General features: G+C 38.0%; 1 protein-coding gene across 1 annotated transcript in view; it reads left to right on the top strand.

Annotated features, from left to right (window-relative positions):
- The window catches only part of LOC131430963 (elongation of very long chain fatty acids protein 7-like), an 86917-nt gene extending 75982 nt beyond the window's left edge, over positions 1-10935 (top strand). The window contains exons 7-9 of the mRNA XM_058596293.1: positions 1915-2051; positions 3312-3650; positions 9874-10935. Of these exons, the coding sequence (XP_058452276.1) occupies positions 1915-2051; positions 3312-3650; positions 9874-10089 (692 nt within the window). The 3' untranslated portion in view covers positions 10090-10935. The remainder of the gene's footprint in view (positions 1-1914; positions 2052-3311; positions 3651-9873) is intronic.
- The last annotated feature ends 6340 nt before the right edge of the window (positions 10936-17275 follow it).

Here is a 17275-nt window from a genome sequence, read left to right as displayed (position 1 = left end):
TCTTGATTCATCAAGGGTGTCTCCGACTGAGTCGGTCCGTTCAGAGGATCATATATAGGTCTTAGGGAATGTTGTAAGATCCACTGTAACACGGGATTCCAATGTTGTTGTTGGCCGTTCATCGCTAACCACGCAAATCACGTGATCGATCCGATCTTGCTTTCAATCATACGATCTAGGCGGCCAATCGACGGGCCCAAAGCGAGAGATGAACTGGTCCATTTGATCATGGTCTCTCGTGCCGTGTAGGATGTGGCACCGTCTTGTTGAAACCACATGTCAGGCATGTCCAATTCTTACATTTTGAACAAAAAAAATCACACGGTAGCGCTCGGCATTCACAGTAACGTTCCACCCATCGTCGCCTTTGAAGAAGTACGGCCCGATGATGCTACCGGTCCATAATCCCCACCAAACAGTAACTTTTTTGGGATGCATTGCACAGTGGGAAAAAATCTATGAACACCCGCAAAGAATTCTGTAACTCATGAACTAATTGAGATAGGTCAACAAACTAAAGCGTTTCTTATGTAAAAATGTCCAAAGAATTCAATGGAATGTTTTACAATGGCCGCACGAATCGCAATCCTGCTTGTTTCACCCCAAATGTTCACCAGTTTTGGACTTTCCTATAACATTCGCTCTGTAACTTAAAAAGAAGTCGAGTGCGGTATTCTGGAATAGCCTACTTTCATGTAAACAAGTCTGGAGAATCGATTAGAAGAACCCACACTGGCCGCACGAAACGTTTTGGTGGCTTTTTTACCCCAATTTCTCCATTTCATGAGATCCTTACTGTAAATCGTCACTGGCCGCACGAAACGTTTTGATGACTATTTTACCCCTTTTCTTTATATCATGGGGTAAAATGGTCATCAAAACGTTTCGTGCGGCCAGTGTAGGTTCTTCCATTCGATTCTACAGACTTTTTTTTACATAGGATAAGCTAGATTTAGTAAGCTTCCAATAAGTTTTACCGAGATTTAAGGACGATTTACAATAAGATATCATCAAATAGGGGAAATGGGGTGAAATAGCCACCAAAACATTTCGTGCGACCAGTGTACACTCTTCCATTCGATTCTCCAGACATTTTTACATAAAATCAAGCTATTTCAGTAGACCGCACTCGATTTCTTTTCAAGTTAGAGAACAAATACTACAGAAAACCCTAAAACTGTTGGGCATTTGGGATGGCAAGTCGTGCGGCCATTAAAAACCATTCCATCGAATTTGTTGGATTTTTTTACATAAGAAACACTCTTGTTTGTTGGCTTTTTCCATGGTTCCCGATTTCTTTGCGAGTTTCCTGGGTTTTTTCCCCACTATGCATTGGTAGGTCTGGTCTTCAATCCAGATGTGGCAATTTTGCTTGTTGACGTATCCATCAGTTCATCCGTAGAAATGAGCTTCGATAAAAAAGTGGATATTCCTCCAACTTTGCCAGTGCCCATTCACCAAATGTTAGACGTTGTAAGTCGTCTCATGATTAAATTATACATCAAACTGAACAAGTTTGACAATGACACAAAACACGATTCACGAGTGATCTGTCAAAAGCAGTGTTGCCAAAAAGATATCAATAAAAAAATCACCTTTTAAAATGGGCGTTAATATTTAAAATCAAAACATCGGAGATTACAACAAAACTTTGCATGACATTGTTCCCTAAAACTGAACGGTTATTCAGTAACCCCTCGCGAAATGGAATGCAAATTTCAAAAAGTGTGCAGTAGTTTTCACGCTCTTTTTATCTGTTTAAACAGCAGGCCAACGATTTGCAACGATTTGAGTGGCTGCTAATTAGACTCATGGATGTTTGTCTTTCCCCTTGCAGCGTAAATAACTGAAGCTTAACCCATTGTGTTGTGATCAAAGGATGTTTTCATAACCGTTTTTTTTCTCTACTTACAGGTGGTCACAGCACATTCTTCGCCATGCTGAACTCGTTTGTACATATTGTTATGTATTTTTACTACATGGTAGCAGCACTAGGACCAAAATATCAGAAGTACATCTGGTGGAAGAAGTATCTCACCGCTTTCCAGATGGTAAGTTTTGAATGAGATGTCGTTTCGCTTCTGAAGCGCTTTTTGCTTTTGATTTTTATTTCTCTATTTGAAACTTTTCTGGTAATGTTTGCATTTTAAAAAATGGACAAAAATTGTCGGTTTTTCATGTGTTTACCTTTAGTCCGCACTGACGAAACTACCCATGCAGCATCAATCATAGTAACCCATGAGTCAGCAGACAAAACTCTCGAATTCTAACCGTGATGGTAAAAACAGTGAAGCAACTCCGTTCAGAAGCGTGCCCGCCGCGTCGAAAACGGCCCTTTGTGGACGCCGGATACGCCTGTACCGGCATCGGAGCTGCCGGCCGAATAAGATGGTCAACTCGATTTTCCCGGCGAATCACGACGTGGCGGCAGTGATGAACGACGAGACCTACTTCATTCGTATTTTAATTCCCACACGAAGGAAGTGAGCTCCGAGGTGAAGTTCATTTCACACACCAAGTTCCCCAAGAAGGTGCTACTGTGGCTGATAATCAGCGAGAAGGGAATGTCAAAGCCGTTCTTCTTTCGTTCCGGAGTGGCCTTTGAACGGAGAAAATTTTAGTACAAAATGCCTACCGGAAGTTGCGTCGTTCAACAGGAAATATCGGAAGGACGAAGACGCGGTGTTCTGGCCGAATCTGGCGTTGGCCAGAGATGACAGTTTTTCTTTGTTAAATTTCTCTTCTATTAATTACTAAACGGTTCTCTCAACTCTTTATATAAAATGATACTCGAAACTTTTGACTTCCGAAAAGAATTGTAAAATCTACGAAAACTTTTATAATCAAAAGAAAAAATAAACAAAGTGAGAGAACTGTCACTTGCTCATATGGCCCTTTGAAAAATCAACCGAGAATTCGACTAAACTGTCACACCGTGTATTGGCTGATCTTGTACTTACACTTGTACTTCTCGACTGTACTATCAGCACAATAAATATCCCAGCACGGAAACGCTAGCTACTGTGCAGAGAATTACCATATTGATCAACCGCTACGCTAATGTCAATCACGAAAATGTTTCTCCTACGCCTATTGATATTCTCGGTGCGTACGACGCAGCAATAAAGCAAATTAGATCGCAGCAACCCGACGACATGTAATTGTGTCTCCTGACAACGGTAACGGCTAAGGCCATTCAGTCAGTTGGCGTATGAAAATGGATATTAATAACAGTTAATTAGATTCTAATCGCCCCTCCTGTGTTGTGACCGACTAACTAATGATGGCTCAAATTGACTTCCTTTTTCCAGGTACAGTTCGTGGCCATCTTTACGCACCAGTTCCAACTGCTGTTCACCGAATGTGACTACCCGAAGGGCTTCATGGTGTGGATCGGTCTACACGGTGTCATGTTCCTTTTCCTGTTTTCGGACTTCTACAAGCAAGCCTACAGCAAACGGAAAACGGCCATCGCGAAGCGGGCAGCCGAACAACAGCTACAGCGGCAACGGTACGATGCCCTCGCGCCCAACGGCACCAGCAACGGCGGCATCAGTCAACACATCAACGGACACCATCATCTCGCCTATCAGAACGGGAAGGTGCCGAACGGGGACCTGGTCAACAATAACCAGGCGGGTGCATGCATGGTAAGTTGTTTATGAACTGAAATCACCGGCGATTGTGATTTTTTTTTCTCTTGGTAAAATCGATTACCGCAAGTAATTGAAGCATTTGCGCAAATAGCATAAATCGGGGTGGATTGACGTCTTTCAAAAGTGGCTTCGTCATCATTCGATCCTGGGTTAGACTCAATAATTGCCTGAAAATAATCATATATGGTAAAAACTGAACGCGGAGCGATTGTCGAAACTAATGGAATCAGTGTTTTTATTTTTGTAACACGTTCTTCGGTTCACAGCGCACCGTCAGAAAGATCATAATCTACCGACAAAATCTAACGAAGCGTTTGGTATCATTGAAAATCCATTTCATTTTGGAAGCAGATAGAATTGAAAGGGAAAGGGAGAGGTTTGACAAAAGTCTACGTTTGTCGACGATAGGGTAGTAAGCTAGTTATCCATTTTAGCCGGTTGTAGACTTCAGGAAATATGTTTACCGTAAACGTTTCAAGGTAGGAAGATTTTTCAGGTGACTTTCAATAGGTTGACTTCCGAAGTCCAATGATTTAGCAGGAATTCATAACAGGCCAATTGAAAAGTCACCATTATTTTGCCAATAAAATTGATTTTATTATTTGAACACGTGTTATTTTTAACTGAAAATTATATGGATTTAAATTTAGCGACAACCCCTACTTTTCAGATTAGGAGCTTTTGACCTGTTATTTGATGGAATTATTGGTACTAAAAGTTCTGCTAACAAATCCAATCTTTTCCACCATTTTTGGGAAAAATAGAAGTTTTCCATTATTGCAGAACTGCTAGACAAGAGGATGAGAAGGCAAATTTTCGTCATTCGATCTTTGTCATAGGATTCTAACTAGTTTAACTATAACCGTGGGTAATGCTTAAGTTAGCACTTAGTTTAATGTTTAATGTGTACACCACGAAGTTAGGTGAAATCAATCGGTGAAAAAAAGGGTAACGAAGGTATTTTGGCCATTCTGATATATTTTAATCCTGCGTACATATTTCTGAATGTAATTAAAATCTAGAAACCGCTCCAGACCCTAACATGATGATGGTGGTGATAAAAACATAAATTGTGCTCAAGAATCCGAACATTTTTGTTTGTTAAATATAGTATTTGATGGTTCAGTGCTCAGAAAAATTATTTAAAATAGAGAGACCATCAGTTTTTATTATTTCAATATAATGATCTTTGCTTATATCGACTGCAAATAGGTAATCTCAGTCTGACTGGATTGCGCTTCCCAAATTGTTCAGCAAGATTATATGTTAGTCCCGTGCTTTCGCCGTGTCATCCGTTGCGAAATTACTGCGATTTTCGTTGAAACCGATGCCCACTGCCGATTTGTTACTATCACTAATGGGGTCTTTAATAGGCTTCATGATTGCCAACTTTGTTAAATTGTTGATTGCATGATGCTAACTGATACTCATTTAATCATGCTGTCATTGTATAATGTTCCCACTCAAACCGAATTCCTATCTTTCACAGAATCAAATGCTCATGATTCTCCCTGCTTAACGGAAGGACGATGACTCTATGAGCTGTTCTGAATTTGAATTTTTCATTTCCGGTTTGATTACGAATAAAAGGAATATTACGAAAGTCGTTAGTTGATATTCCAAAATTTATTGATAAGCCAGTGAAAAAAGATCGTTTCAGTTAGCAAAAATGAAAATTAAGTTCATGAAATTAAAAAAAATGAGAATAAGTGAAAGTGCATGTCAATCAGAGATGCCAGATCTGCAGATTTGTCTGTAAATCTGCAGATTTCGGGTATAGTGCTGCAGACATTTTTTGTTGTTCAGACTATTGCAGACTTTTAAAAATTGAGCTTTTCGCAGATATTCGCCTAAATTTACAGACTTTAGAAATTGCCGCGACCTTTTTTTTTGCTCGCAAGCGTGTCATACTTAATAGAGAAATAGAGAGGCATGCTTGCTGACTGCAGATTTTTTTTTCACATTTACAGACTTTTGAAACTCTGTCTGCAGATATTTGAAATTTTTAACAAAATGTATACAGTCTGGCAATGATCGGTGCTGTGTGGAATTTACCGAAGGAGAATCGCAAAATTATCCACTGTCCGTATAGAATCGGATCGGTCCGTAATCGAAAGCGACCGTGTGTTGCTCAGAGAGAATCCCCACAGCAGCGTGCTAATCCGTGATGCTCAGACAGGGCATCGAGAGAAATTCGCTCTCGCACTGGTGCCCATTCTATGTTAAATGAACCGCGCCAGTTTTTTTGTTGCTGAGATGATATCCGTCTCTCTCTTTGATGGCACTGATTGAATCGTGTGAAGAGTGGATAGAGAGCGTTTTTTGATACAATAAAGCCATCCTTGATTTTAATGATTTATTCCGGACATTTTTATGTCTGAAAATTTTCTTCACAAATTTGACGTCTGAAGTTTTTTGTCACTAATTTTATGTAAAAAAAGGCGGGTGGGTAATGTCAGAGACATAACTGGATGTCGTGAATACGAAAACAACCGACATGTTCTTTAACACTTCCGAATATAAATCAGTTGATCAATTGTATGAATTATGCAAGCATTCCCCTTTTTCAGCGAAAAGTGCACAAATCTAATCAAACTGTTCTTGATTTGCACTAAACTGAGAATATTTACCTTCGATTTGCGAAGAAGAAATCCTAATAGTTCTTTAAAAAACTTTTAGAGCCATTGGAACGGCTGATTTTGTGTGATGCTCTCCACTGGTGTCCCCTTTTCGTTGTTTTTTTCACCAATGCATACGAGTAGCAGCTGTGACGTAATCGCTCTTGTCGGAAGCGAAACTAGCTTTGCAAACGACACACAATACATCTGCTCGCAGTGGCGATAGAATCCAAACTGATCCAATTTTTGTTAAGAGATTTCTTTTTACGTGATTTCGTCTGTAGCGTTTTCACTAATGGGCGGTCCTAACGGCTAGAAAAATAACAGCATATGAAATTTTAATTTCGATTATTTCATTTCGGATTTGCATTTCATTGAAAGAAACTATCAGGATGCTGTACGGGACTCATTCCTGCCATTCAGAAGGACCAAATTGTGGAACTCACTACGATATTAAGCACTGTTCGGAACATTTTTCCCGAACGATTTGTTGTACAGCAGCAGATATTTTGTTCTCTTCCTCAGAATACGTTCTGATTGGCTGGTGTTGACATGGGTCAAATGAGACAGGTTTTTCAATAGTTCAACACTATATTTTTCAATATAGTTAATTATATAAATCCTTTCACAGATCACTGAGCTATGAGCTTTAAAAATACGAGAAAGGCAAACGTGCCTTATGAATTATCCTTATTAATACTCGTTTATATCAAACATTTTAGATAAGTTTAATTTTGAATTATTTGAGATTATGTCAAACAACTGAATATTTTATCATAAAATGGTGATCATATTTCCGATAGCATGTAGCAAAATTTATGTTCATTCGTTAGATACAACAAGAGATATTCATGATCAAAAACTTATCACTTTCTCAGAGGGTACAATTTGAAAAGGCGCCCCAAAGTAAAGTAAGTCGTATTCACGACAAAATTCTACGTATGATTTTCTACGTCGGAGATTATTTATGCTAGAAATTTGTACGTCAGAATTTTTACATCCGAAATTTTACCTAAAATTTTACATTTGAAATTACGTTTTCCTTGGACGAAGAATTGTAAATTTTCGTCTAGAAAGATGCAAATAAAAGGAGCGTCGTAATCAATTGAAGTTTTCAACCCAAAAGATGTGAAAATATAACAAAATAATTTTACAGCTCGTTTATCTGAATTTGACATCAAAGCAGAGACAGAATGTTCAGATTTAAATGTTAATTGATGTGCTATTAAGTCTACACTCCCAAAACTACGGCATGCTTTCATTTATGTGGTGTAATTATCAAACTGTTTTTGAGAGTGCAATCCGTTCCGAGATTTGTCGTGTAGATATCGGAAAAATATATTTCAGTTCACCTCAAAATTCAAGATGGCGACTTTCGGTTCACTGATACTTTTCAAACGAACCTAAAAGCCTATGACAGATACTCTTTGTTTACTTTCTCTCCTGAATATTTCTGCGTTATTATACAACTGTTCGTGAGGTATCTTGCAGTGATAGCAAAATGATCATTTTAGGTGTTATTCTACACAAATAGTTAGAAGGTAAACGTGAAAATTAACAAGCTATTCGTAGAAGAGAAAGTAAACAAAGAGAATTTCAATGATTTGTATTAGTCTTGTTAAGACGTAGTGACGCCTTAAGCTAGTTTTACATTTGATCAGTATCTAACGAGGAAAACAAATTGAAAAACTGACATGCGAATGCAATAATGTAATTAAAATAACGAAAAAGCTATCGCAGAGACGGGACTCGAACCCGTAACTAGCTCCTATGCAAGAAACCTGCTTTGCCAATTAAACCACCCTGCATGTCAAAAAGACATAAAGAAACAGCCTAATTGACTAGAATAACGGAGCATGCTTCGCTGCGCTCGAGCCTCATTTTTCGAATCTGTTTGTTCTCGTTAGATACTGATCAATTTTAAAAAAGAATCTGTTATTTGCTTTTAGGCCCATTTGAAAAGTTTACGTCGGTTCGAGTCTGTCTCAAAATCCAAGATGGTGACTTTCGGTTCATAGATAAAACTACTAATATTGAAAAAATTGAATTGATCTGCTTCCGTTGATAATGATTTTCATCGAATCTTTGATATAAAAAAATTTAAAAAAATTATTATTGAGTGTACTTGCTTTACATACAACTTACCCATAACAAATTCTGAAGGAAATACTTGACAGATACTAAACACACTGTCAATAGACGAAACCAATCTGTTACTACTCATTGGATTTATAATGCCCTCAATCCACGGTCTCGAAAAAAGTGTGTACTGAATTATTTTTTTTATCTTTTTAGTGCAATACAATGTTAACTACTAAACATCGATTCGCTACAATCGACAACACTGCAGTCTCAAACAAGAATTACCTGTTTCATGCATAGAAACTACTAGCTATGGTTGTTGGATGATGTGATCCACGTGAATCGAAGTCCTTCAAGAGACACAAAGCTTATCTTTCCAGTCAGCAAGTGGAATTTATGACCCATTCGAGAGCGTATTTACACTCCTGTCCTACTAAGTTCCGATTCGAAACTTAGTAGCGAAAATGTTAGTGCGAAGTCACTACAATGTGCAGAATATCAACGCCGGCAGAAAAAGCTTGAAGATTCCAGATTCCTTTCAACCGTATCAAGTTAATTCGAACTGGTAATCAATTCCAGGTATGAGGCGGTTAGCTTGAAACCACCTAATGACCAATTGTATATTTCAAGCTCTTGCAGTCAAATCACGTTATTCAGAAGCTTCTTCGTGAAAGATTACTTTATTTGGAATTTAAATCGAATACTTCGCGAAAAAACAAGACTTCGTTAATGGAGTTCTCTCGGTTCTGCGTTGGTTGAGTTCATGTGGGCAATGTAGCCATTAAAAGTATTAGGATCGTGAGAGTAATTCTACATTCTCTCGTGGATGGAGTTTGCCTATTTCTGATAATGCGATAATTTCGTACGACGAATGTTTCGTTCAAACCTTGATTCTCAAGAAAAACGTATCTGCTATAATCGGTGGTAATTTTCCTATTATTGAACAGTCGGGTTTAATTTTAATCAATTGCGGAAAGTCACGCACTTGCTGCACGTTTAGTTTTTTTTGTGATTTATGTCCGTTGCACTAAACTACAATTTTTTGCTGAATTAGCAAAATGCAAATAGGTTTCGAGTTTACCGTCTTCGGGCCACTTAATCAAATCATTAAACAGGACAGAGAGATAACATATTGTTTTCTACTACTGTGAGTTATGAAGCATTTCCCGTAAGATTTCCGAAACGTTCTGCTGACTTTCAAAACAACTGGCGCAAAAACAATTAAACACCCGTCGTCAAGTCAAACAACTTCATTAATTCGACGTCCGACTGACTGGCCGTTCAAGTTCGAGGATTTTCTGCTGATCCAATGTAAACCGGTGGTGAGAGCCGTGTTCTCGGGCGATTGTGTTCTACGCAGTTTGCTTGCTTGCCGGTGCTGGATAATTAGTTGGCTCGCTGGCGCTGATAATTGATGCCATCAACGACCGACTAGCGTTGCAGCGACCTATCTCGTATAGATTTGCACCATTCCGAACTGACTATTGTTTTTTTTTTGTTTCTGGTCTTTTTTTCAGCCGGTTCTGGATGAGGATGAGCTGCTGCACCAGCACAAGCTAATGTCCAACGGGGGGATCTACACGAACGGATCCGTTCCGAAAGCGGCCGTCGCCAACTCATATATCAATGGCAACCTGAACGGTTTCGTCGATGGTGCCCGGGATGATAACGCGAACGCCAACAACAACAACGGTGACGCGGATGGGTTCCTGCGGATGCGGAAAATCCAATAACCCCAACCACAGTCGGGGACGGGGTGAACGCGATTTGGTGGACCAACACACGGCATGCCATTCGGGTGGACGCGAAAGAAGCAGACGCGCAGCAACAGCAGAAGTGGGGCAGGGGCAAATGCGCCACCGCTTTCACGGTTGTGTTTAATCGGTTATTGAATTAAACTCACATGAATTCGAGGAAAACAACAGAAAACTCATTTTTCGGTGCGTCTGGTTGAGATTGACGGGTGCCTGAAGCAGCGGTGGTTAAGCAAAAAGTTACGCCTAATGTCTAATTAGCAGATGTAATACTAGTTAAGCGATGTAAAGTGAGTGCAAATAGGTGGATGAATGCGTGAGAACTGTGTGTGAGCAAAAAAAAAAAAAATAGGCGCATGATTAGTGCGCAAACGGTTTAGGATACTACATTTACAATACATAGAATAGTGGCAATTTTTGTTTGTTTGTAAGCGCTTTGATGAGGGCGTGTGAAACACGCCATGAACAAAGGTTAGAATGAGATCTGGACGACTGTAGTTTTTTTTTCTCTCGGACACGAAATAAATTTTTTTCGAGAGTAGGATTATCTAGGCAACGGTTTGATCTCTGGTTCGTAGCCGACCAGTGGTCAGAGAAGCGCGTAGTTGGAAGAATGAGGGCTGATGAAAGTGAAGGTAGTTAGTAGGGAAAATGGTTTATTTTTTTAACTTTTAGAGAGATTTACGCAAGAAACAAAAATAAAAGATTTCTCTGGATGCTGACACACTCTTGTATTTATCTGTAGAAATGATTTTCAAACAGCACTATAAATTGTTATTTTATACCTGAATAAATGTCACTTTCGGATTCGGCTTTCGAAGAGAATACATTGGATTTTCAACCACTCCCCCGGGTGGCTCATTTGGTGTCACATTTCCTTTTTTTGTTTTTGTTTCGCTAACAACGACTTTCACCTCTATTTTGAACTTCGATCAATCGAATTTACAATTTTGCCTCCTGTAATTCAATCGAGTGATGCTTTTATATGGAAAACTTGAACTCGATCGAGGTACAGAATGCGGCCCTTATTACCGTTCTCACTTCCACTTTCACATTCACTTCACTTACATGTCACTTCACTTGATTTTACCTATTACCAGTATCACGCATAGTGAAGTGATCACTGTGGTGGATAAAAACTAATTTTTTCAACAAAATGTTGGTGGCGTGATGGTAATAATGACATCAAGTTCATCCAAGTATTTACTTCTGTCTCAAAAGCGACTTTCGTAATAAGGACTTAAATTCACTTCACTCGATTTTCACAGTGAAGTGATACCGATAATAAGGATCACAATCACTTCACTTGGTTTTCACCGTGTAGTGACATCGGTAATAAGGGCCACAGAATCGGTGTGTAAATGTTCCTTAGGAGCTTCTTTGCCGAAGGGTTTCGAATGAAACTGTACCGTTTATTTGTGAATACAGGCCCTTATTACCGTTCTCACTTCCACTTTCACATTCACTGCAGTTACAAGTCACTTCACTTATACCGTTTTCGTTTTAGAACCTACACGCGGGTGGCTCTGACTCCGAGTAACAACTCATATAAAAAAGAAAAAATAAACAAACTCGCATGGATGTCGTGTGCGACCCGAGAAAATTTTCAGAGCGAAACTACGCGATTGGAGTCCGATCTAGAGCGACCCCAGGTTGCTAAAACAAACTCATCAAAAGTTGTTTTGGCGACTCTGGGTCAGCTCTCGGACTGCTCTGATCAATAAACGAAAACGGTATTAGTTTTCCCTACACTGAAACTGATTTTCACCTCCAAAGTTATTCTTATTTATAAATACCAAATAAGTTCTCCATAGATACCATCGTTACCATTGAACTTCATGGGTTGGCGGGTCAAGCGATGGATATTTACGAACGGTTGACCGGTTCACGATCTGTGACCAAAATTGTTTCAATGACTTGTATGGTACTTAGTAATCTTGAGTCTATCTTTGGAACTAGTGCATCACGAAAAATTATTTTTATAAGAATTTAGTCATACTGTCATGTCTGTTAGTCTGTGTTATAACTTTACATTAATTCAGCTTCAAAAATTCGCGTAAATTTGATTAAATGCAACGGAGTTACACATGTTTTAACCATGCTATTATAAAGCTGAAAAGGGCGTTTATTAGACTTTTATAGGATTATTAACTCATGGATCGATAAGTCCCGAGACTAACAATGGAAACAACATTTTTTTTGCAAATTTTTTTTTTATTCATCAACATAATCACCTTTTAGGGTGATACAATGGTTCCAATGTTTTTCCAAATTTTCAATACCATGTTTATAAAAAAAAATATCTTTCGCTTCAAAATAAGCTTCAGTTTCAGCGATGACCTTCTCATTTGAGCCAAATCTTTTTCCCTGGGGCATTTTTTTAAGATCAGCAAAGAGCCAGTAGTCACTGGGGGCAAAATCTGGCGAGTATGGGGGGTGGGGAAGCAGATCAAAGCCCAATTCGTTCAATTTCGCCATTGTTTTCTTCGACTTGTGGCAGGGTGCATTTTGTTCCATCGAAAGCAATCGCGGCACCCACTTGGAAAAAACCTTTTTCATTGTCAATTTTTCATGAAGGATAGTAAATACACTTCCATATGATATCTGTGTCATCTCAGCAATCTCAAGGAGCTTCACTTTACGATCTTTCATTATAATTTTTGTCACTTCACTCACATTTTCCGGTGTAACGGTTTCCACAGGTCTATCCGAGCGTTCCGCGTCATTTGTGTCGGTACGAACCACTGGCAAATCGTTGCTTTTGATGGACAAGAGTCCGGATAACATTTTTTAACCCATTGTTTCGCTTGCACGGTGTTTTTACCCATTAAAAAACGATGTTTTATCAAAACACGAAACTAGGCTTTTTCCATTTTTTAAACAAACTACAAAACGACTTTACTCCAACCTCGATAACTCAGCTGTTTCTGGTCGGATCGACTTAAAATTTTGACCCGTTTCAAGCAAAGGTTAGTACTGTAGAAAGACGTGGTTACTGGCTTACTACGAGCGCCATCTCTGCTTTAGTCTCGGGACTTATTGATCCATGTGTTACTCTTATAGTTATTATTTAAGTTTCGTTGCTCCAAAATATAGCATTGGATGTCGATATATAGCACGGCGGAAGGTTGTTGTAAAATAATGCTCAGTTACGTTTTGAATGCAAATTTAATGCACATTGTTTTAAAGTATGTAGGATTAGTGTAATTATACATCAACAATGTAAAAATAGAGTTGTAAATGTGCAGTGATATAATGCATATGGTATGGAATCATTCGGAATTCCATGTGGAAATCATGTGGAATTCCAAATAAATTATAAATAAAAAATGTATATAACTAATATATTTAAATTAAAATCTTCAAGTTTTTCGGATATACAGAACTAGTAAATTACCAGTTCTTTTAGAATTCCAGCATAAATTGTTGAAATTCGCTAGAAATGAACCAAATAGTCCTACCTTTGTCAGCACTATCCATTCATCTAGCTGGCGTGAGTCACCTAACTTTCACACAAACCCATTCGTAAAATGAACGAAATCTCAATAAAACATATGATTCGAGCACTGAAAAATCGAGTAGTCGAGTAAGAATTCATTACTCAGTCCGTGGGATGTTGCTTTTGATTTCTGGGTTGATATTTCAGAAGGCCGTAAGAGCTGATAGTTTCTCTTTCGATTATTGTAATGTGATTTAAAGATTTTTCTGGCTTTACAGTTATGTTTGAAAGTCAAAAGTTTCGGGTATCATTTTATGCAAGGAGTTGAGTGATACACGTGGTACCGCTTGGTAATTAATAGAAGAGAAAGTAAACAAAGAGAAACTGTCACTTTTCTTTTACGGCCTTCTGAAAAATCATCCGAGATTTGTTCGTGAAATGCGTGAGAGCTGGATATCTTGATAATATGATGTCATTGAAATAGGGGAGAGAAATCAGTTGTTTTTCAAAGAAGAATCAATGCTTCACAATTGAGAATAAATGCTTCACAATCCTACAATTCTGCATAAAAATTGGGATTCTACAAAAAATCTCAATCTTTGTAATACAAAGAATTGTAAAGAGTGAAACTGTCATTCTATTTGTTTACGTAAGTTTTGCCCTCCATGTTCCATGCCAACCAACAGGGCGATACTTCAATTGCCAGAAAGGTAGGACGAAACTATTTATTTTCGTTATTGTAAATGGTTTTCGAACTTTTACTACTGGAAATAGTAAATGAGACGATAAAATTACCCGCAGATTTGACTTAGTCGCGGAAACCTGCTAATTTCACGAAAAATAGCTTCATTATTCACACAGGAATTATAGAAGTAAACTAAGGGTGTAACTCTTTATGTTGATTTATTCATTGGATATATAACAAAAGTAGAAAAAATATCTTCTGAAGATAAATCAACTGTTCATCACCTTATCAAAAATTGATCTGAGAATATACGATAATTGCTCAACAGGAATTGAAAAGCGGCCCTTACACGTGAATTATTTTTGTCATTTTTAATGATGACTAAGTAATGATGTACTTCAAATTTGATAGAAAACTCGTCATTACTTCACCATACACGTTCATTAAAATGATATTATTTTTTAGTAATGACATTTTTAATGACTCGTGTAAGGGCCGCTAAATGGAGAACGAAACCCGTGCTGTCAACTGTTTCTTCCAAAAATCTGTATTTGGTGGAAAAATCTATCTGTACAATATCTTTCTCGAAAAATCAAACATCGATTTAGTGCGGAAACTGATTTTGCGACCAAAAAAAAAAGGTCGCTCGACCTGGTTTACCCCTATGGAATCCAACACAAAAACTGAAAATCGGTATTTATCTGTATGAAAATTGAAATATCGGTATTTTGAGAGAGCATATCTGTATTCCTGTATCGAGTCCAAAAATCGGTATAAATACCGAGAAATCGGTATAGTTGGCAGCGCTGGTCGAAACATTCATCGCTTTCTCCATTTGCTGTCAATGTTAGAATCGCCTTTTTTTGAAAAACAGCTGAAATGTCAAAATCCGTTCGCGCCAAAATACAAGGCAATAAAGATTTTCTGTGAAGATATCTGGCATCTCTGGTGGAATGTATTGAGGTTTCTATGCCCGGTGAAAAATGAACGGTGGCCCTACTGAAAAATGGGTGGCCAACACGTTTCCTGATGAAAACAAAACAATATGTAAAAGCGATTCACACGCAGCATCAAGCGGCTATCACCTTAATGGAACGATTACGGAGCAACAACATTAATTGTAAGCAATTCATATGAAAGGACACTACGTCAAGTTCACGGAACTTTTTAACGTCGGATACGTGAGCAATATTCGGTTAAATAAAATTAATAAACCAATCTGGACGTCGACCGAAGTTGATTGATCGTCTGAACTGTGTTTAATGCATTCGTTTCCTGATGAAAACAAACCAATCTCATTTGCATTTGTGGTTGTAAGTGAGCTGTCAGAGACCGCCGTGAAACGGCCCACCCGCTGGCTGAACCACCAGTCCGAGACAAGAACCTTTTCAGGAGAATACCTGCTAAACAGCTACCGAAGCGCCACCTACCTCTGATAAATAAAAGCTGGGATTTCCCCCACCAGCTAAGGGAGGTATTCAATAAAAATTAATTTAAATCGTTGTCGATGCGCCACCTAACTTTGAAAATTAAAAGCTGGGAATTCCCCCACCAGAAAGGAGTGGGTGACGCGAATTTGACGGAACAAATTTAACTAAATTATTTTCATGAAGAAATGGTCCTTTTAATGAATTTTATCAGTATGTTGAACAATTATGAAAACAAGAAAATAAATTCTCGAATAAATAAACATAACTACAAGCGTGTTTGTATTTAATAACTTTATAAATCTACCATATGTACGAACATACTTCGATTCGCAGTTTGACTGTGTCGTATAATAGAAAGATAATGAATCACATTTAATCAATATTGTATGACACCTACTCGTTATTTTGATTTCGCATATGTTGCAAATTTATCGGTAAGTATGCAAACAAATATATTAATCCTAACAAAATAAAGGTTAATGTGAGAAAATACGCCCGCTATCATTAAAAAATTATTCTCTACCCAGAAATATCCTCATTCTATAATACTTAATCAGCATTATGTCCAATTTTGAGCTCCCAGATATGGGTCAGTCGAAAGATATTCAATGAACAATATGAAATCAGTGGAGGTGGTCATGGGAAAGAATAAGTGGATGGAAAAAAGTTGTTCGGGACTACAAAAACACATTATCCACATATCAAAATTCATATTCTGTAATACTTGATCTACATTCTGTCCAATTTTGAGCTCCCAGATATGGGTCAGACGGAAGATATTCGATGATCAATATGAAATCAGTGGAGGTGGTCATGGGAACGAATAAGTGGATGGAAAAAAGTTGTTCGGGACTACAAAAAACACATTCTCCACATATCAAAATTCATATTCTGTAATACTTGATCTACATTCTGTCCAATTTTGAGCTCCCAGATATGGGTCAGACGGAAGATATTCGATGATCAATATGAAATCAGTGGATATGTTCATGGGAAAGAATAAGTGGGTGGAAAAAAGTTGTTCGGGACTACAAAAAACACATTCTCCACATATCGAAATTCTTATTCTGTAATACTTGATCTACATTCTGTCCAATTTTGAGCTCCCAGATATGGGTCAGACGGAAGATATTAGATGATCAATATGAAATCAGTGGATATGTTCATGGGAAAGAATAAGTGGGTGGAAAAAAGTTGTTCGGGACTACAAAAAACACATTCTCCACATATCAAAATTCTTATTCTGTAATACTTGATCTACATTCTGTCAAATTTTGAGCTCCCAGCTATGGGTCAGACGGAAGATATTCGATGATCAATATGAAATCAGTGGATATGTTCATGGGAAAGAATAAGTGGGTGGAAAAAAGTTGTTCGGGACTACAAAAAACACATTCTCCACATATCAAAATTCTTATTCTGTAATACTTGATCTACATTCTGTCAAATTTTGAGCTCCCAGATATGGGTCAGACGGAAGATATTAGATGATCAATATGAAATCAGTGGATATGTTCATGGGAAAGAATAAGTGGGTGGAAAAAAGTTGTTCGGGACTACAAAAAACACATTCTCCACATATCAAAATTCTTATTCTGTAATACTTGATCT

This window comes from Malaya genurostris, chromosome 1 (genome assembly GCF_030247185.1).
Source record: "Malaya genurostris strain Urasoe2022 chromosome 1, Malgen_1.1, whole genome shotgun sequence".
NCBI lineage: Eukaryota > Metazoa > Arthropoda > Insecta > Diptera > Culicidae > Malaya > Malaya genurostris.
Note: the sequence above shows the minus strand (reverse complement) of the source record. Positions and strands in the feature narration are given on the sequence as shown.